Raw genomic sequence first — 21,524 nt, 5'->3', positions numbered from 1 at the left:
CCATCGTGAGGATCCGTAGATACTGCAAGTCTGTGCTTTTCGCTCAGAACAGTGGGAAAAAAATAATATCCTCACGTAAAACTAACAACACTGATATGAAATGTGTAAAAAACCATTCGGAAGCTTTTAGAAACGTAAAGTTTAACCCGGGGGAGAAATTAGTGTTTACGCCGTTTTTACGACAGTTTCGCGCGCCGTACGGCAGTGAGCCGTGTTCCGACGCAACGTGGAGTTGTTTACTATTTCTGACAGCCTGTCGGGTGTAAAGAACTGATGTAAAGTCCTCAAACCCGCATCCACCTGTTGGAAACTGGACTAGTGTGCCTACAGAACAAATGGGGAAGCCAAAGAAAAAGAGTGAGTGTCTGACGAAGTGTTTCAAAATGTCTAAAAATAGCTTTTCTAAACTGCTAATGCGCTCTGTAGCTTGTTGCTAATGCTAACTGCAAGCCTGCCACCGTCTCATAAGACGATTACAATGATGTAACTGTGTGTAAGAGTTTAATTATGTTATCTGGTTTGGTCCTACTGTGAAAACACTTGATGGTAAAGCCATAACTCATCCCGTAATCGACCGCACTGTTGACAAATGTGCTATCACTGGGTCGCATGACATGAAAGCTACTGGAAAAAACTGTTGAATTTTGATTAAAATTATTCATTTTACATACAACAAAAGTAAAAATGTGATAACAAGATGTGTGTCCTATGCTGCCTGTGTAGTGATAAAATTCGGCTTTGGTTTGAAGTCACTGGGTCGCATGACATGGAAGCTATTTAGAAGAAATGCTGATTTTTGATAGAAATATCCATATTTGATAGAAGAAGCAGTAAAATGGTCTCAGAAGTGGTGTGTCTTATTTGTTCCCTTTAGTAATACAATTCGGCTTTGGTTTGAAGTCATGGGGTTACATTAGATGGAAGCTATTGAGAAGAAATGCTAGATTTTCGTAATAAATATTCATATGATATAACAGAAGCAGTAAAATCCATTAAAAAGATGTGTGTCCTATGTGGCCAGTGTAGTGATACAATTCGGCATTAGTTTGGAGTCACTGGGTCACATGACATGGAAGCTATTGGGGAGGAAAGAAGAAAATTATTTTATTGAAATTTTTTTTTTTACATGACAGAGAATCAAGATAAGTGTGCTATATGAGATCAGTTTAGTATTATTTTTTTTAAACTAAATTCACCCCGGTGTGAAACCAGGTATCTTCATTGAAGTACTCTCAAAATGTTGATGTAACTTTATTGATTATGGCTGTTTGTCAGGTGATCTCAGCCGGGCTGAGCTGATGATGATGACCATTGCTGATGTCATCAAGCAGCTGGTTGAAGCCCACGAAGACGGCAAAGACATCAACCTCAACAAGTACGTCTTCATCAGTGTAGACATTCAGCTCCTGGGATTATGTTCCAATCAAACTACACACCACAGGCTCTCATTACAGTTACATGCAATGTTTATAGAAACTGATGTTGTGTACTGATTGTATACTTGTCATCTCTGAGCTTTATAGACATACAAATGATTCAGAAGATGCTCTCTTACTTCAGTGTTTTATATGTGTTGTTTATTCTTATGCTTCTTCTCTGTTTTCAGAGTAAAGACAAAGACCTCAGCTAAATATGGACTTGAAGCACAGCCTCGATTGGTTGACATCATCGCTGCCGTTCCTCCACAGTACCGTCGTGCTCTGGTGCCCAAACTAAAGGCCAAACCCATCCGCACTGCCAGCGGGGTACGTAGCACTCAAGTTCCCGTCTGACACGATACCACGGGGTCAGCGGTTTAATGTTCAGCTCTGTCAGGCTGTAAGCATACAGTCAACAGACGTTTAAGTAATATCAGACTAGAAAATGTCGTAACAAGATGTAACTTTCCCCAGAGTTTCTTGGATGAGTTGATTTGATTAAACAGAATACAAAGTATGACCACATGAAAATGGATATTGACCTGGTTTCTTACCCGGATTATTATAAAACATGTCAGGGTGAAAGTTTTATCAGCTTTAGTTTGTATTTACATTGATCTTAAATAAAGAGATCAACTCCAACATACTGAAAGAGACGTGAAAGGAATTAGATTTAGGGAAGTTTTAACATCGGGGCCAGTAAAAGAACATTATGACCAATTTATCACTGAAGAAAATAAGTAAATCTTTAATTCTTCGTCTCCATCACAGATCGCAGTCGTGGCTGTGATGTGCAAACCACATCGATGTCCCCACATCAGCTTTACAGGCAACATCTGTGTGTAAGTGTTTGTTTTTGTTTTTTTGCAGATCATTCATTACATTTTTTAAGATTAACTTTTGATATTACCAATTTAAGATGTGACCAGAATAAGATTATATTAAAATATGGAATGTAAGTACAAGTGAATGGATGAAAACTGGCAGAGTACGATAGAAACCCTCAGGAGGGAATTTAGTGACCACTGAAGGTGTTTTTTACACTTTTTGTTACATATGAATTAATTTTTTCTTTTTTAACGGCAGCTACTGTCCTGGTGGACCAGACTCAGACTTTGAGTACTCCACACAGTCTTACACCGGCTATGAGGTGAGTTAGTTTCATTCTGCCACCAGTCTGTTATTTTAGAGGAGTTTAGGAGTTTTCTGATTGAGATTGTCTCTGAATAAAATGTGCTTACCTCTCATTAAATTACCTGGACTGACTGACGGTGACGTTGTCCATTACTTTGATATATTTACTCACTGTTATTGTAGCAGCTTTGTCTCGGCCTGTCACAATAACTACTTTTATTGTTGAGTGATTTATTGCCCGAGAAACAATTGCAATAAACAACATTATCTTCATTTTGAGACCATTTTATGCCGCTGATGTATTATTATGCAGTTATACTATCAAAACAAGTACACAGAAAGAGCAATGAAGCTCTAACTCATGATATTTACACATTGGACTGTGAAAGAAAAAGAAAAAATAATTGAATTAAACATAACTAAAACAGCAAATTAAACAGACTCCTGTGCTGTTTATGTGACCACAGCAGCTCAGCAACATTGACTGAGCTGGTGAACATTTATGAATAAGTCTGTAAAGTATGAACGATAAGTCGATAATGTAATGTTTTATATTTTTGTTGTTACTTTGTCATTTATTACAGTCAGTACCCAATTTCTCATGTTGGAGTAAAGTCAGGCCGACTTTTAACTGACTTTAAGGACTTGAGGAAGATAAACTATTATAATTATTATATTTGTTTTCTTCTACAATGGTTTTAATCACTGTCATTCTTCTCACTGACAGCCGACGTCCATGAGAGCAATCCGAGCTCGTTATGACCCGTACCTGCAGACCAGACACCGGGTGGAGCAGGTCAGTGCAACTCTGCAGTTGTTTTAATGACTCCTTTAATTTGGTTGGTTTGGTTTTATATTACCATTTCACGACAAAAAATCCATATAATCTTGTTTCTCCACGCATGTGTTTTGGTTTACATGGTTCCATGTTGCTGAACCTGCCGGATCACCAAATCTTATCTTATCTTCTGTGCTGTTGTAGTCGACGGCTGATAATATATTTAGCATTCAGTAATGAGTGTCATGGCTTTTACTCGCCTGCCAGGACTTGACCCAAATTACACCATTATTTAGAATGATGGCCACATTAGTCTGACGCAGCGGAGCAAAGCCGTTCATTAACGCAACAGTTGATGTAAAAATCTGAGCTGTCGGATTCTGACTCGTCTTCTTCGTTGAGTTTTAGCTGTTAGAAGTTAGTTTAGGTGCAATTAAAGTAAAGTAAAATTCCAGTTTGTTCATTAGAATATATTACAATCAACTGTCAGAACTTTGTTGTTCTTTAATTTACTTTGCTGCTTTTAACTTTACTCTCAATAACAGCCAGTGAAATAGTAAAGAAAGCCTCGTGTGTGTTTGTGTTGTGTGTTTGCAGCTGAAGCAGCTCGGTCACAGCGTGGACAAGGTGGAGTTCATCGTGATGGGCGGGACCTTCATGGCTCTGGCCGAGGAGTACAGAGATTACTTCATCAGGAACCTCCACGACGCGCTGTCAGGACACACGTCCAACAGCGTGGCCGAGGCCGTCAGGTACAGAACACCTGCGTCTCAGAACAGTGACGTGTCGCGCTGCAGACACGGCTGTGACGTTTCATTTGTTGCTTCTCGCTGTTTCCAGAACTTTTAAGAAACTGAAACAAATCAGTGGAGAAAATAATCAGAAGATAAATCCACAATGAAAATAATGAACAGACATTAAAAGCTTAGATTTAATTACATCTCTTTGACCAAATAAATAAAGCTGAGTACAACAACATCATCGACAGGTGCTGTAACATCCAGGTGATAAACGTTATATACTGTGTTTACTGAGCTTTCACAGCACGACGTCTGAACATACTGCAGGTTCACACGAGTGTTGGATCTCACCAGTCGACTACATCAGCAAAATCCAGCCTTTACATAATGCATGAGTCATAATAATCTAATGCTCTCATATATAATGATGCAACAGTCACAGAGGGGCGTCGAGTACTTTTACCTTTAATACTTTACATTTTCCTGATCATTCTTTACAGAGATGGAGTTTAATGATGTGGGGACTCATTCTGGGCAGTTTTCAGATGTCGACTCATAAATTAAATTATATAATTTGCTGAATTTAGTCGTTATATTTTCAGTGCAGGACTTTCTGCAGGTCTGATGTTGGATATTTGTCCCTTCATCTCTTCTTGGTGCTGGTGTTCTTTCTCTCTGACAGACATGAGACATCATCGATTCTGACATTCTTTGGTATTTTTTTATAGTATCTTTTATCTTCTTTATAAAAGGTAATCTTATTCCTCCCCTGTGTTGTAAAAACACCTGCTCAGTACCGTATGTTGAACAGTCTCCTCCACCAGAGGGAGCTGTTCTACCATTCGTTGCATTTCTTTTCATTCAGTCATGAATCTTTCATCTTCTGCAGGATGTTTTTACAGTGAGTGACATCATCCAGATTTACTTAAATCATCTGGAAATAAAAAATTGTATAGATGATGTATAAGGTCTCACTTTGCAAGGCAGCGTGGGTGTTTTTAATTAGTTTGTTGGTTTTGTACAATGAATCAGTGAGTCCGTAAGTTAAGTACACACACATTTATTTAAATGTAAATATACATTCTTCAGAAAGTTGTATAATAAAGACATCACCATCTACATGAGCAGAAGACGACATACGAACAGATCAAAACTTAAAAAATACAGAATTTTCAGTGAGACAAAGAGAGAAAGGCAGAAGATGTTCACATGTGAGAAGCTGGAAACAGTTTAACAACAGATATTTGTAAGCTTTTCTTGATAAATGACTGAAATGACTTCTGTCTGCCGTTTAATGTTCAGTCGTTTAATAATCCTTTATGAAACAGCTTCAGTTCATGTCTGCTCTGTTCTCCTGCTGCTCCTCACCCTGACAGCCTTCTCAGTTCTGTGTGTTATGCAACATGTTAAGTATCACACCGTGTTGTTATCAACATTCACACCAAACATCCTGCAGGAAGCTCGTACGACGATCATCTCCGTATTTTAAAACCCTTGAATGAACTCATTCACGACTCAGTGGGAACATTCGCCCGGCCGCTCTCTGTAATTCCTCCTCAGTCACTTCCATTGATTTCTCACTTATGGAGTTAGACCGGCTTTGAATGAAATTGGCCGGTGCATCTGCTCAGTATGGATGAGTCGCAGCTTCTCAGTTGACTTGGAAAAGGACTGAAAGTCAGAGTAGAAATGGCCGTTTGTTGAAGACGACACACAGACAATTTGACCAAATAATGGCTTTTTTCAGAGGGCTGGGGCTGTTTGTTTGTCTGATAAGACCTGAGAGACGTGTGTGTGTGTGTGTGTGCGCGTGTGTGTGTGTGTGTGTGTGTGTGAATGAATTCAGCCTGCTCTGCTATCAGCCTTCTTCGTTAAGATGCTGTGATTGGAGTAATGGTGGCGGCTTCTGCCCCGTTTGTGACGGAGGGGGGCACTTGGTTTGACAGGGGACAGCTCTTATCTCCACCTCTGTGTGTGTGTGTGTGTGTGTGTGTGTGTGTGTGTGTGTGTGTGTGTGTGTGTGTGTGTGTGTGTGTGTGTGTGTGTGTGTGTGTGTGAGAGATATTCGTGATGTGTGTTTGCGTCTGAAAGAAGGCGTGCGTGCATGAAGCTCCCGTCTGTGTTTCTCACTCGGCTCGTGATCTGATCACAGCGGCGAGATGCCTCCAGATAATCACCTGAGATAATAGACTTTTTATTGATTCATCTCACACAATCTGATCATCCTCTGTGGAGCATAAACTCATGTAATTGGTGTAAATCAGCCAGCAGACTGTAAAAGATGGACATTTATTGCCAGCAGATACAGAATCTGAGGGAATATTATGTGGCGTGAGCAGAGCTGATGGTCACGGAGCAGCTGGAGTGGAGCGGAGGACAGCCGGCTGCTGCTGCTGCTGCTGCTCTGCTCAGAGAGTTTTTGATCAGTGACTCAAATAAGTTTAGAAGAAGCAAACCCAAGACATGATGAAGTTCAGAATCTGTCTTGAGACGACATTTAAAGATAATGAAGTCACTGACACATGTGGCTGTTTGGTTTAAAGACTTGCAGCCTCTTCAGCACACAGGACCAACTGGTTTATTGTGGACGATTGTGTTTATGGAAAGATATTTTCTGCTCAGTGACACAATGTGCATGTACACAGGGTTAGAAACATGATCAAAGAAGAAACATATAAGCACTAATTCTGCATTTTATATCTGATAAATATATAAATACATTTGTTTTAGTCTTCCTTTTTAAACGTGGGTTGAGAGTTGATATTTAACAGCTCATCGTTGCTGCTGATGCCAATATTGAGGAGTAAAAACATCTGATATCGATATATCACCAAACATACTTATAATAGTTTTGTATAGTTGATCTCTTAAATGTGCAGATGGTAATGCACCTTCTGATCGATCCTCAGCTCCCGAACACCACAAACTGAGAAATGTAAATGTACATTATCTGTTGTTCTAAACAAACATCAACACAGCGCTGACATATCATCACCAGAGTCAGAATGTATTAATAACTGAATCATTTGAGTGTTTAACCCACTCATTAATGTCTCATTTGATATTTTTTTTAAACATGACAAATGTTGTCGTTGTTATAATCTGTGTGCTTGGCTGCGTTACTGTATCCTTAATGTGAGGTTAGTGTTAACAGTCTGGATAATGAGCCGTGCAAACTCCCAGCATGCAAATTGATGTTGCTAAATGATCCCAGTATATAAAGCACTCCAACATCGGTTAGACTAAATAGTTCAATTAAATAAACCTTATTGCATCTGAGCAGGAATGATTTAAAGATATAATGAGCAGAAGTGATGTAAACTCTAGCTGTTGGTTTCCTCCTGCAGATACTCTGAGCGCAGCAACACCAAGTGTGTGGGAATCACCATCGAGACGCGACCCGACTACTGCCTGAAGCGACACCTCAGCGACATGCTGGGCTACGGCTGCACCCGGCTGGAGATCGGAGTCCAGAGCGTGTACGAAGACGTGGCCCGGGACACCAACAGGTCAGCGGGTCGGGTGGAGCGGTGGAGATGAGAAGGCGACGTGATGAGATACGAGCCGGTCTGATGACAGATCGCTGAACCTTCAGGCTTTATAATCTAACTCTGCACTTCTGTATGTTTCTCCCAGAGGCCACACGGTGCGCGCTGTGTGCGAGTCCTTCCACCTGTCGAAGGACGCCGGCTTCAAAGTGGTCGCTCACATGATGCCAGACCTGCCGAACGTGGGCATGGAGAGAGACGTGGAGCAGTTCATCGTAAGCATTAATACATAATTATACTGTGAGCTGGTCGTGTCAGACGCACCACACAGCGGCCCAACAGGGTGATTGTAGTTCATAGGGATTTGCTTTTCTAATAGTGGGTCAGAGTTGGAGTGGCTCGAGGGAAATTACCTAAATAAGTGTTATTATAATCAGGATATCTTGATTTCAATCATTTAATCATAATTTTAATTAGAAGTTACCGTTGCGTACCATCGTTGTCTCCACAGAACAGAATCGTGCTCCTAAAACAAGTAATTATTATAAATGTCTTACACTGTAAATAAAACTGCCCTCTTTGTTTTAGGAGATACGTTCGAATTCTGGCCATATTTTACAAATTACACCTTTAAATCATCCGACAATAACAACAAATACCAGGAAACACAACGTTAGGACGGCTCTGAAGATGATGGCTGTGATGAGATAACATGCAACTTTATTTATCCACAGTAGAAAAGAGTGCAGATAACGACAGAATATACAGAAAAATAAGATTATCAATCAGGTGAACATGGTGGAAACTAAACTGAAGACACACAAATGATAAATCAGAATAATAAGAAACATTGTTCAGGCTGGATGTTATTTCACAGATCTGTTTTTGGATTTTATTTTGTTACGCTGCAGCATCATTTACTTTCTCTGTTAATTGTTGTTTTCATTGTGAGTCTGTTGGACGATCAGTGCTGTAAACTCATTGATCATTGATTATATTTTTAACCTTGGGTAGAGAAGACAGAGACGTCTCCACTGATGACGGCTCACACATGTATGTTATGATTCAGTCATTAAGATGTGATGGTGAGAAACTCTGCTGGTGTCGTACAGGAAGCAAAACTTCTTCCTGCTTCTTCTTCTTCTTCTGTATTTATCTTCTTTAACAGTCGACTGGAGGATGTGTTCATATGTTTTTGGATGAATATAGTGTTGCTGATGAGGCTCACACACTACAATGATTGATAGTTATAAAAAAGAACCATTATACTATACTTGTTGTACCACATTGATCATTAAAGCTGCGGCCAGCTTTGGTCCACAGCCTGCTTTTACCTGCAGCCTGCTCTTACCTGCAGCCTGCTCTTACCTGCAGCCTGCTTTTACCTGCAGCCTGCTCTTACCTGCAGCCTGCTCTTACCTGCAGCCTGCTCTTACCTGCAGCCTGCTCTTACCTGCAGCCTGCTCTTACCTGCAGCCTGCTCTTACCTGCAGCCTGCTCTTACCTGCAGCCTGCTCTTACCTGCAGCCTGCTTTTAGGTTCCAGGTGAGAAAAAGTTGCAGTCAGAGTGAGTAAAAGCTTCAGACTTATAATAATAATAATACCAGTAAAGTTCTGCACCGAGTTGATCGTTAAGTTTCTTGTTTGTGACATTAGTAATCACGTCTCTTCCTTTGCTTGGCATCAGGGCGCGTCATCGCCACATATCTCACAGTGGTATAGTAACATGTAGCATCTAAAGATAGAAACTGAAAAGTCGTGACAGCTTCGACTGTGATGTGACAAAAATCCCGTCAGATGTCTCTCAACAGCAGCAGGCTCACGTTACGGCTCTGATTGGAAACGCAGCGCTGAGACGAGGCTCCTGCCCGTCACGGCCGCCTGGAGGATGTAAATGATCCCTCAGTTTGAGGCTCATTTGGTTTATTTTTACGTCGATCAAACAGAAATCAAGTGGTTTGAAAACACAACGAAGGAAGAGAGGAGATGTTTCTAATTAGCTCAGGTGAGACCGACGCACCTCCTGCGACTCGTATCAAAATATGTCACTCGTCATTTCAAAAGCAGCGACAGTCGTTCCTCCTCCTCCTCCGCCCGCTAATTCAGCTGTTTCTGTTCTTTATTTGTGTTATTGCTGTTTCTGATGACTGGCAGCGTGGTGCTTCACAGGGGTTTAGCGTTACCACGGGGGCTGTATGAGGAGGTGAACAAGTCGAAACCTTGATTTTCTCTGTAATGAGCTCCAAATGAAACAAGAACAGAAACAGAAAGAGACGGAGAGTTCAGTGGAAACAGCTCAGTGGGGCTCGACGATGGAATGAATGTATTTGACAGTTTTAAACAACTATTGTCTTTCAGTTATCGTCCTGCGTTCACACGTCTGGTCGGGCACTTTGTGGCAGTACAGTTAAAAAGCTAGTGTGACATTTTTTTATTAAGTTCTTTTGCTTTCTTGCTAGACAAAAGATGAAGATAGACGCTGCAAAATCAAAAAAATCTCATCAAGTGTTTCATATTTGTCCAGTTTCTAGTAAAATATATCTTAATATAAGTCACAATCACCTAGAAAGAAGCATTTCAGTGCAGTGAATGAGACTGCTGTTCAGACACCTGTTAGCAGAAACACCGTCGTCATTGTGTTTTAATCGCTGTCGTGTTTCTGCTTTCATTAAGTATGAAGATGTAACCAGGAGGCGTTAGCTTAGCTTAGCATAAAGACTTGAAGTGGGGGGAACAGCTAGCCTGCGAGTCTAAAGCTGTGTGAGCGGTTCTGAGAGGCTCTGCAGAGGCACAGGTAGAAGATGACGTCAGTGGAGAACATCTCGCCGTTCTGTGATAGAATCACATCATGAAACGAAGCTGTCGTTGCTCTCTGGTGGACAAACTACCTGATGTCCCTCCTAATTCACCTGAACCACATCTGTCTGGACTGCAGTGTGTTGTTAGCTGAGGGTCGACACAGGCTGGTGCAGCTACAACACACGACCACTGAGCGATGTGTCGGCGAGGCCAGAATTAAACCACATTACACGGTGATCATCGAGGGGCAGAATGGACGCGTAACGAGCCGAGACGCCGCTGAGCGCCGACCACATGTCAGATGTGATTCACAGTTGTGTTGTTTGCTCACAGAAAGAAGATTTTGCTGTTGTCTTAATGGTTATTTTTGCGTGTTGCTGTTGTTGTTGCCGCCTGAGGAGAGCGGGGATGAATTGTGCGGTGATGAAGGTGTTCAGGACGCTGATCTGCTGAACATCAGCAGCTCTGAGTGCTTCATTTGCTGCAGAAAATATATGTGTGCTGTGGAGGACGAGTGTGTGTCCTCCTGCAGATTTGTTACATTACCTCTGTGTGTGTGTGTGTGTGTGTGTGTGTGTGTGTGTGTGTGTGTTTGATGGTAATGTGCAGGGCAGCAGGTCAGCACAGTGAGAGGAAGCCGGCTAAATGTGCGTTCGGCCCTCAGAGTCACTTCTTTGCTTTTCCTCTAACGCTCCCTCCCTCCGTCACACCTCCTCCTCCCCTCCCTGCGTTTTATTTCCTTCTTTGTCTCCGCTGTCTTTTCTCTCCCAGCGAGCAGTCTCGATAATTTCTCCCTCCTGTCTCTCTGTTTGTTTGTCTCGCCTCCCTCATGCTTGACTCGTGTCTCTATTATCTTTCACTTTATCTTTTTTTTTCCTCCGCTCGTAACTTTTCACTGGTGGCTTCTCTTCTGTCAGACGGTCTTTCTTCTCTCAGTCCTTCCTGTCACCGTCTCCTCTCCTCCCGTCTCCCCCTCAGCCTCTCTCCCCCCTCCTTCCTCTCTTATCTCACCGACATGTTCGGATGATACAGCTCGTGCTCCCCCTCCGCTGCACCTCATCATATCTAATCTTCTGTGTCATGATTCGTGCTGGTGAGCGGGGGGTGAAATATGCAGGTTCTTAAACATCTTCACTCCAGGATCCAAACTAAGCATCTGTGGAATTTTGTTCCTGGGATCCATAAAGAATTCAATGCTGCACTCTGAGCACAGGGTGCATCTATGAAGGAGGTCAGGAAGAGGATGCAGTGGGAAATATCAGATGGGGAGGTTTTTAATTGGACCTCAGAATCGTGGGGCACATTTATATTCTGAACTAGTGAGAGTACACCTGAAGTCCAGCATGTTACAGGTGCACTGTGGAGGTTTGACCACTCGTATAGATACAGAGGTGTGATTTAATGAGAGGATGCTGATTCAAGAAGCCCAGTAATGTAGAGAAGAAGAAGAAGAAGAAGAAGAAGAAGAAGAAGAAGAAGAAGAAGAAGAAGAAGAAGAAGAAGAAGAAGAAGAAGAAGAAGAAGACATCAAGGATACAAATGTGTTCTGTCGAGCGAAACGAGAATTAAAATAACGTTTGTTGTTTTGTTGTTGACAGAGCACCTTTAATCCTCCACCTCACTTTTACTTTACTAAACATAAAAAACTAAATGGAGTCCCAGATATTGTAATCTTTACGTGACGGCCAATAGTAAGAAGATAACTGGGTAAACTGACCAATCAGAGGCTTCTGCTGTGATAAACTAAATAGTCACGACGGGCATTTGTGTTGTGTAGTCGACCTGCTGAGATGTTTGTTTTCTGCACTATCTGCGATAACGTGACAAATATTTCTATTTCTTTATTTTTAGTTTTAAGAAGGCGCCTGCCAGGTAATTAATAATGACACCTGTCCTAATCGATATTGCTGTAATGACGACAGGTGAAAAGACAACATGTCAGCTCGTCACTGTCGTCGGCCTCATCAGCATCATTCTCAGCAGACAGACTAGCTGGTGAACGTTTTGGAGCATTTAGCCGCTAAAGAACCGGATATTTCCCACAGCAGCTGGTAGAGAGCAGAAACAGAGCTCAAAGGAGAGTGAACGTTGAACTTTAAATTCATCTGATGTCCAGAAAAACAGCTTGAAATGATGGTTAATGTTGCTTTTTGTCTGCTGGCTGTGCAGAGATACAGATTTCAGACGTGTCCACTTTTTAAGACGATGAAACATCGGCGTTGTCGCACTGCTGCCACAAAAAATCAGCCATCGCAGGTAAAATAAGATGAGAAGATTTCAACATTTAGATTTAAGTTTTATATACTTTGCAATATATAATCAGAGGCAAACTTCTGCAGGTGTAAACATGTTTAAAGTTCCTGTTTGCAGCTTTATTAACTGTTAGGTTTAAATATGAAGTTGACCCATTAACACAGAGAATGAGTGGGAACACATAGTTTGGACTAATATTAATATTAAAGATGATATAACAATAATAAAGATAAAGATCTATACATGGAGGCTTTAAGGGCAATAAAACAATTTGTTGATAGGATGAAAAAGTGGGTCTGAATATTTGTTATCTGTGAGTTTAATTCACGCTCACGCTGCCCTGCGACCCGCCAACGGATCAAGAAGGAAAAGTGTGAAATGAACGAATGAAGAAAAATTCCAGCTCATAGATTGAGTTTGCCTGCTTATAATATATAATATATAATATATATGATGAGGACGGGAAGCAAATGCTGCAAACATGATGCAAACAGCAGCGAGGCTTCAAACAATGTCCGTGGAAATGAGCAAGAACAGTTCCCTCCAGGCGTCTCAGTGCGCTGCTCTTCTGGGATCTCTGGATATTTTTTTTATTCTGTGTCTGTTTGCATTAATCATATTTATTCAATCACGCGTCTCTTTTGATCCGTCATCTGTTTGCTTGCGTTTACTTTCCCGGTCAGCCTTGACGAAAGAACAGTTGTGGATGTGCAGTCCGCTGAGGGCAGCAGCAGCAGGAGAACGCTGCATCCTCCTCACGTCTATCGCGGACGGCCTGATAATGAAATTCGATTACAACTTCCTCCCAGCCGGAGATCCTCTCGCACTTATCTCTGTTGTACAGATGCTCCCCGTCCCAGGGGAGGCATCCTTAACAGGCTCCTCTCCACCGACCAACAGGAGCTCTGATATGTCGTCCAAAATGGTAGAAGGTGCAAAAATGGCGTGTAGGCCCCTTCTTTTTTTTAAGCAGTGTTATGTTAGATGGACTCCCTCCTCCCTCCTTCAGGTTTGGTGCCGGGCCGTGTGGGACGTGTCCTCCTGTGATTATGAGCTGTGACGAGAGGCAGATTGTGAGATACTGATAATGCGTCCTATTTTAGAATGCGCCTCCATTCCAGATCTTCACGGTTTTGATCATGATATTCAGCTCAGGGGGAGGACGCCTGGAAATCCTGCTGATTCCCTTCACTGCACTAAACTAGACACCAGAAAATGTCGCATGGAGCGCAGCGGCGCTGATATCTGCTGTATTCTCACTGGAATTCTGCTCTAGGTTCAGTCAGTGCTTTTACAAATGGACCTGTTTTATTAATGGTTCTGACACTTGTCATCGATGCTGCCCGGCCGTGTGAGAGAAGCCACGACATGACTGAAGTAAACTCTGCGGTGTTCACTTCTATTTCCAACTCTCTTTTTCCCACAGATTCTACATTTAACGTCTGTGTAGCTCAACAGTCACAGTGTACACTGCAGATGTGACAGTTCAGTCCATTATAACATGCAGTAAAACAGATCATTCATTGTTGCTGCTGATGCTAAACGACTGTGTGTCAGACTGTAACGCTGTCTCTGACTCTCTGAGCTTTGTTCTGCTTTACAGGAACAGTTCAGACTCATTTAAAATCAGTCATTATCTTCTCACCTCCATGATGATGGAACGACTTCTGTAGTCCACAAAACATTTCTGGAGCTTCACAGCAAAACAGTGTTGCAGCGTTCTCCTGCACAGCTGAAGCAGACGGGACTGTGGGGGGAAACTAGCATTCTAGAAGACTTTAGATCCAAAACAGGATTTGAGGAGACTTTATTTACACCTTCTATGTGCGGTGAAGCTCGTGCATTCACTTCAGTTCGGGTACGTTTTGAGCTCAGTGGCCTCAGGGAAGACTTGGGTCACACCAGACGAGCTGTATGGAGCTGATTTAGGGGTTAACCCTGTTTTTTTAATGTTTTAAAAGTCCTCATCTGCTTCAGTTTGTTCTGGGAATGCTTGCATCACCCCGTGTTCCATTGATTTGGGGGTGATTAGATATCCAGACTAAGCGTGATTAATAAGATTCAGAGACTCTGGTTTGTGACGTGGATCTCTGTGTGGCCTGCAGGAGTTCTTTGAGAATCCAGCGTTCAGGCCGGACGGTTTGAAGCTGTACCCGACGCTGGTGATCCGCGGCACGGGTCTGTACGAACTGTGGAAGACGGGCCGGTACAAGAGCTACACGCCCAGCGCCCTGGTGGACCTGGTGGCCCGAATCCTTGCACTGGTGCCGCCGTGGACGCGAGTGTACCGTGTGCAGAGGTGAGATGATGAATGGGTCGGATGTGAGCCTTCAGTGCCGTTCTTTGCTTTCTTAGTTTTGTCTGATGTGAGCTTCCTGTGTAGGAGAGCGCTCGGCTCGTATCCGACCGACAGGAAGTCTCTCCTGTACGACACTTACAGCTCCTCACTCAGAGCTTTTCACTTTTTTCTTCTTGCATCATTTTCTGTTCTCACACGTCTCTCCCCGCTTCCTGTCTTTGTACCACCTATCAGGGACATCCCCATGCCGCTGGTGAGCTCCGGAGTGGAGCACGGCAACCTGAGAGAGTTGGCGCTGGCCAGGATGAAGGACATGGGCACTGAGGTGAGACTCGCATTACACTGAGAACCACCGTGTCAGCTTATTTCCAGTGAGGAAGCTAATAGACTTTCCCTGCTGGGATGCGATCCAAACAGGCAGCGCAGGACAAATGCTGACTGAAGAATCTGCATGCGTTTCTATGATGGAGTCAGATGACAGATTAAAGCACCTGCCACGTATAGTTAAGCACTGCTGGAGTGGAGGACCGGAGCGCCCTCCCTCCCACGCCTCGCACATTTATTGAATTTATGGAGAAAGTCGATGGAGTAGAATTCATCCAGCATGAGAACAGCAGGCGGGTGCATCTGACAGCCTCAGCACTCCGGACATGAGGCAGAAGACCACCTGACAGCTTCCATCACAACAGCCTCAGGATGAAGAGACCAATCAGAAAACACCTGTGAGGTCGAGAGCCGGGCGAGTTCTGAACGCCGGGCTGAAATCAGGGGCAGATTCTGCTCTTCTCCCGCTCGTCTGCTCGGTTCTCAGTTCATTTTTATCACATGATTCATTATTGAAGAAGACGTCCGGGATCACTTGTGAAATCTCTCCTGCAGACGGAGACTTTGTTTTTGTTCTGAGCCGCCGCAGAGATGTTTTTATCATATTCTCCAAACTGCATCCTGTGCAGAGTTCAACTTGTTCAACCTCGTTTTCCACCCAGTTTTCAAAACTTTTCCAACCCGTGCAGCGTTCACAAATCTGTTTTTTTAAGGAGCTGCAGTTCATCAATATAAATGAAAGCTTATAAAGTAATGATCTTTATGATTTCAGCCATGAGATGAATTATATTCAGCAGCTGCAGCATAATATTACAACCTCCAGACGTGTGAGGGCAGCGAGCAGCTTTATCTTTCACAGTGCAGCCGAACAGTCTGACTTCAGTGTGCACGCGGCGCAGCTACGTACACACACACCAGCAGGACACGTGGACTCCTTGTTGAGCAGGTGGAGGTGTGCCGACTGTCACCTGGAGCTTTTCATCTCACAGCCCGACGTGGCTGCTCCTGAATGTTTCATCACTGCACAACAGTTTTCGAGTCATGTTGTTTGATAGAAAAACTTCTGATCGTCACCGTCAGCACCGACGTCAGCGTCTCCTGTGACTGTTTCACTGTGACTGTGTTTAACTGAGGCGGCTGCAGTGAATCCAGCTGAACACCAGGTGAACCCACTGTGCTGGTGACGGTAATTTAACCACTTAATGAACGCCCCCATTTTAAGGTTCTTTTTCCAAAATGACATACCGAAATTAAAAGCATGACAGCTCCCACATAGTTTGAGACTCAGGGATGTGCTTGGTACCATTGGAAAGGTAACACCCTCTAGTTTTACTAGAAGTGTCAGTGTGATTCTATGACATACTGACACAGAGTTACAGAGGTTGGAACACAGGGTTTGGTTTCCGTCCAATTCAAATGTCAATAAACTGACTAAGATATAAGGGCTCAGGTATGTCTGTGGACACAGCAGACACAGTTAGGCCATAGCTACAGGTCTCAGCTTGCTACACTCAGTAATTTGAAGTCAAAAGACTAAAAAATTGATTTTTCACAATGTTTTTTCTAAAGGCATGTCTGTGCGTTTTGCTTGGGTCCTTTTTTTCCAAGAGCGCCTACTGAGATTCAAAGGCTTATAACTTGAGAACCCCTTTACCTAGAAACATAATCTTGGTCTCAAATGAAAGCTAAGACCCTGCAGGGTTTCTTGCTGGTTCGACACTTGTAGCTAGTTTTGGGTAAAATGACGTGGATATTCCCATTCTATGGACTCTTGGCGAACTATGAAAAAGAAATTGTGGCATGACGTTGTAGCTGTGGAAAAAGGGAACACTCTGAAGGTATGTAGGCATTCTGGCTTCTTGCGGTAGAGGGCTCTTTCTAATGTTGTGTCATGGTGAGTTTAAAAGGCTATTACATGGTCTGGAAATAACTTTTTTCCTTTGTGTTTGGGCTTTAAAATAATCACGACAGTCTCAGCTTTCCAACAGTGAGTTTTAAGATCTGATGCTTAAAACTATTAGCAAAAAAAACTATTAGTTTTTACGAAGGGTGTTCGTTAAGTGAAGGGTGTTCCTATGTTGGAACGGTGTTCCTTAAGGGGTTAATCAGAGTTAATCATAGTGCTGTGAAAACTATGTTGAGACATATTTACAGAATTAAAACACGCTGAATGGCTGGTAATATTGTATTACGCTGCAAGTTCGCTGCATGTTTTATACTTTAAACTGCCTTTGAATTAACGTAAACATTGGATTGTTCAGGACGAAGATTTTGAGTTTCTAAGCCTGTTTGATTTGTTTGTGTTTCTGTGTGTGCAGTGTCGAGACGTGAGGACCAGAGAAGTCGGCATTCAGGAGATCCACCACAAAGTCAGACCGTACCAGGTAACAGACAGCGCTCAGCACTCTGATGTCCTGAAGGAAGGCTTCTAATTATCAGATGCTGTTTTTGTGTACAACCTCTCCCAACACTGACAGACGTGTTGTCCTCAGGTGGAGCTGATCCGGAGGGACTACACGGCCAACGGCGGCTGGGAGACCTTCCTCTCCTACGAGGACCCTGAGCAGGACATCCTGATCGGCCTGCTGCGTCTGCGCCGCTGCTCTCCTCAGTCCTTCCGAGCGGAGCTGAAAGGAGGCGTGTCCATCGTCCGCGAGCTGCACGTTTATGGAAGCGTCGTCCCCGTCAGCAGCCGAGATCCCAGCAAGTTCCAGCATCAGGTGGTTACGCCGTCAGACACAAACTCAAGTTATGACGTCTTTATCCGAACACTTAGACGCCCGACCAGCTGTGAATCTGATTGTTTTTTCTCCGACTCTGTTAGACATCACTGCCGGCCTGCGTCTTCTCAGAGCACAGAAAAAAAAAACTGAGATTAACTATAAAATGAGGCAAACGTGCTCTGAAAACTGATTTCACAAAGTTAAACTCACTTGATTTCACTTCTCGTTCAGGGTTTTGGGATGATGCTGATGGAGGAGGCGGAGAGAATTGCCAGAGATGAACACGGCTCAAACAAATTGGCTGTTATCTCAGGTGAGGCGCAGAACAACATCGTTTACCCTCTGCCTACACGTCCAAATCAAATATCTATTTCAGACATAGATCAGAGGTTTGGTGATTGAAGAACACACTCTCAGCCGCTCTCGTGGCTCTGAAATGGCAGATTCAGTCACAGCGGGGCGCGACGACTACAGTTAAGAGAAATACTCCAGGAAGTCATTCTGCTCGGAGCTGCAGCCAGAGGCACGCAGTGTTTCAGAAGTGAATTAGTACAACGATGATGATGATGATGATGATATGGAGGGAAAAAGATTTTTAAAGCTGTTTATATAATTGCCTCATGATGATGCTATTTCAGTCTTAATTCTACTGTATGTGACGTTGTGAATGGTCACATCAGTGCCAGCAGCGTCTCAAACATTAAACATCAAACGGCACTTTTGCTGAGAGGATTTTTACGAGCTGAGGTAAAATAACGCTCCACACAAACCAGCAGAACAACAAGTTATAATGGACCCGACCGGTGTGTGAAGCTGTGTGTGGTTATTTTGTAGTTTCACCAATGCAGTACAACACACACTCATTGTTTGTCTTGAATTAACGTTAAAATAAGAGTAGCTTATTGACATTTTAATTCACATTGTGTCGCTGCTTCAAGTATTTACTCAGTGGACTGATGTTGCTCCGGTTCTGACCAAAGACCAGCATGTGAATTACCAGCGAGGCCTGTGTGATTTGTTCTGTTCTGTGATGTGATGTGATCCTTTTAGTTACACTCGTGTGGTTTTAATTCACTGAACACTTCGTCGTCCTCTCTGTTGTGTTTCGCAGGCGTTGGAACGAGGAACTACTACAGGAAGATGGGCTACGAGTTGGAGGGACCGTACATGGTGAAGGACCTGTATGAACCCAAAAATGACTGAACCTGGGCCGTGTCACATCTGGACACTGTCACATCTGGACTGTGTCACATCTGGACACTGTCACATCTGGACACTGTCACATCTGGACAGCAGCTGCATCGGCACAAATTATTTTATTTATCAAGACACTGTTTTACGGACAGTTCCTGCAGTTCATTCAGTGGAACGTGGTATTTGTTTCCGGCGTTGGAGGAGATGATCGTTGGGTTTTCTGTCACAGTTTTTGCTTTTTATCTAGTGCTCACTTTGCTGTTGCAGCTCCTCCCACTTCATGTAGGTGAGGAGAAGGTGTGAGAGGGCGTCAGGAGTAAAGTTACTCGGGAAGAAGCCGGAGAATCTCGTGGACGCAGTTTTGAGTCAGCAAACATTCTTTTGCTGACAAGTTTAAAGAAAAGTACAGTTTCAGTCGGGTCCTCCCACAAACAGTAGCACGTTAGCATTTTTAGCTTCCCATATTGAAACATCTGGGTACCTCCGATGCCTCACAGGGAACTCTGTGTCTGATTCAGTCCGACGAGAAGCGAGAGCGATCCTGCCGAGACGTTTTATTGTGTTGTATGTCTAGGTGTCTCTTAAATAATTTGCGCGTGTTCGTCCGGGATGAGAAACCTGCTCAGCATCACGCTCTGAGTTAATCATGTTTATGCCGCAATTAAATAGAAACCCCATTATGAGCCAAGTATTCATTAATGGTTGGCAGTGGATGAATGAGCAGTGGGGAAGCGTCCTCGCTGGGCAGCCGTTGTGTAATTGCTCAATTTTGATTTATAGGGCAGGAAATTGAATATTAGCGTTACATAAATTGCTTTTTAAAGCCGCACAGTTAATCCTATTTCTTGTTTTTCTGTCATGCATTCTTAGGCTTCCTGTATTCTGGTAAATTCCAGATGTTGTGCACATCAATTGACCATTTTTTGTTGGAGAATAAAGTCTATTTCAGAGTATTTGCGTCCTGCTTTGTGAGAGAAGTTCTCGATTCTGCAGAAAGACATTTCAATAATTAAACCTGAATGAGAGAATAGCCAAAAAGGTCAAATCATAAGAGAGGCTGCTGTAATGTACTCCCCAATGTCAGGGGTGTCAGCCCCATCAGGAGACCCGTGATGATTGCCCTATGAGACTGTTTCACTGGCTCATTTGATAAAGCTTTTCCAATTACATCCTCATCCGTTACCTGTCCTCTCAGCGCTGACTGAATGCCGTGTTCAGCCACACTGTTCCTGGAAAGACTTTGTCATTTGAGAAATAGCGAGCAATAAAGCGCCAGAGGCTCATGCGACGACCTCATGTCTCATATAGATTTCCAACCGCACGGGAGCGATTGGAGCCGAGCGGCCATGCGTAATTTCCTGGATGCGGCCGCTGTGTCGTGACTCTGCTGAGCTGCGCTGTGTTGCTGTTGCAGTCGTGACGCAGTGAGGAAGAGGCCACAATCAGGCTTTCTCTCCACGCCTGCTCACTCCTGCTATCAGTTGTGAAATCTGAAAGGACTTTTCCCTCCGCTCACACTCGCTGAGGCTGTGGCGAGCTGATTCGTGCTGTAGAGGAGGCAGAGTCGGCTCTAATCTCCACCGCAACATGAGCAGAAGTGTAGCGAGTTCAGTTAAACTCTGCTGGAGTGAAGCTAACAGGACACGTCCACCACGATTACCTGAGTGAAGGAGGAGAGAGGATGGAGGCGGTGATGCTGCACAGGTTCTGCACAGGTTCTACTCCTGTTTAGTTGTAAATATGGCTCATCATCAGTCCGAGGTGACTTTGGATTGGACTGGGTGCTTTATTGTTGATGCCAGATATCATTGGCAGTCACCAGTTGTATGTGAGCCATTTAAATACAAATACAATGAAAATAAATGGTTTGTATAATTAAAATGCTTGGTCTTAATCTGAGGGTTTTCCACTGAGCTCCTCTCTCTTCCTCTCTCTCTGTACATATTCATGTCTCATTGACTTGGCTTCCTCCCTGAAGTCTCTGTCCTCACTATCATCATCTTTATTAAACTCTTACTGTTATTAATACGCATATTTCAGTTATTAAAGCTGTTATTGTGGTTGTAACAACACCGCCCTAAAGCTCGACGAGCTGCATGGTTAACGGTGGTCGTTCTACCATTTCCCATCCACCATTTCTTCCGAAAATTAAAGTGAAACTCTCGCCAAAAAGCAACCCAAACTTTATTTGGGATTGAATATGAGTCAAACCTTCATGTAAAAGCATATTTACGACGAAAGAGGCACTTCTAAGATTTAACGTAGTTTCGGTTTTGGGCACGTTAATTTTGAACGGGAGTGCTCGGGGCAGGATATGCTAGCATCAAAATCGCTATTTTTAAAACAGTAAGAAGTCTCGACACAACATGAAACT

The 21,524-nt window shown here is 43.2% G+C and overlaps 1 protein-coding gene across 1 annotated transcript; it reads left to right on the top strand.

Moving 5' to 3' along the window:
* The first annotated feature begins 198 nt into the window (after nt 1–198).
* Nucleotides 199–20,103, top strand: elp3 (elongator acetyltransferase complex subunit 3). Its single transcript, XM_030405764.1, has 16 exons — nt 199–357; nt 1,276–1,375; nt 1,607–1,745; nt 2,190–2,260; nt 2,505–2,568; nt 3,280–3,348; nt 3,928–4,082; nt 7,418–7,579; nt 7,707–7,833; nt 14,716–14,909; nt 15,144–15,234; nt 17,552–17,617; nt 17,726–17,953; nt 18,188–18,269; nt 19,068–19,207; nt 19,240–20,103. The coding sequence occupies exons 1-15, from the start codon at nt 336–338 to the stop codon at nt 19,157–19,159; spliced, it is 1,662 nt and encodes a 553-aa protein (XP_030261624.1). The 5' UTR covers nt 199–335; the 3' UTR covers nt 19,160–19,207; nt 19,240–20,103.
* Nucleotides 20,104–21,524: the final 1,421 nt, after the last annotated feature.

This window comes from Sparus aurata, chromosome 22 (assembly GCF_900880675.1).
Source record: "Sparus aurata chromosome 22, fSpaAur1.1, whole genome shotgun sequence".
Classification (NCBI taxonomy): Eukaryota; Metazoa; Chordata; class Actinopteri; order Spariformes; family Sparidae; genus Sparus; species Sparus aurata.
Note: the sequence above shows the minus strand (reverse complement) of the source record. Positions and strands in the feature narration are given on the sequence as shown.

What these genes read in the sequence shown, in the direction of transcription:
- elp3 (XM_030405764.1), top strand. Translation starts at nt 336, where the DNA reads ATGGGGAAGCCAAAGAAAAAGA. An exon ending in GAGACGTGGAGCAGTTCATC is followed by an intron (nt 7,834 to 14,715) that starts GTAAGCATTAAT and finishes TGTGGCCTGCAG; the next exon opens with GAGTTCTTTGAGAATCCAGC. An exon ending in TGAAGGACATGGGCACTGAG is followed by an intron (nt 15,235 to 17,551) that starts GTGAGACTCGCA and finishes CTGTGTGTGCAG; the next exon opens with TGTCGAGACGTGAGGACCAG.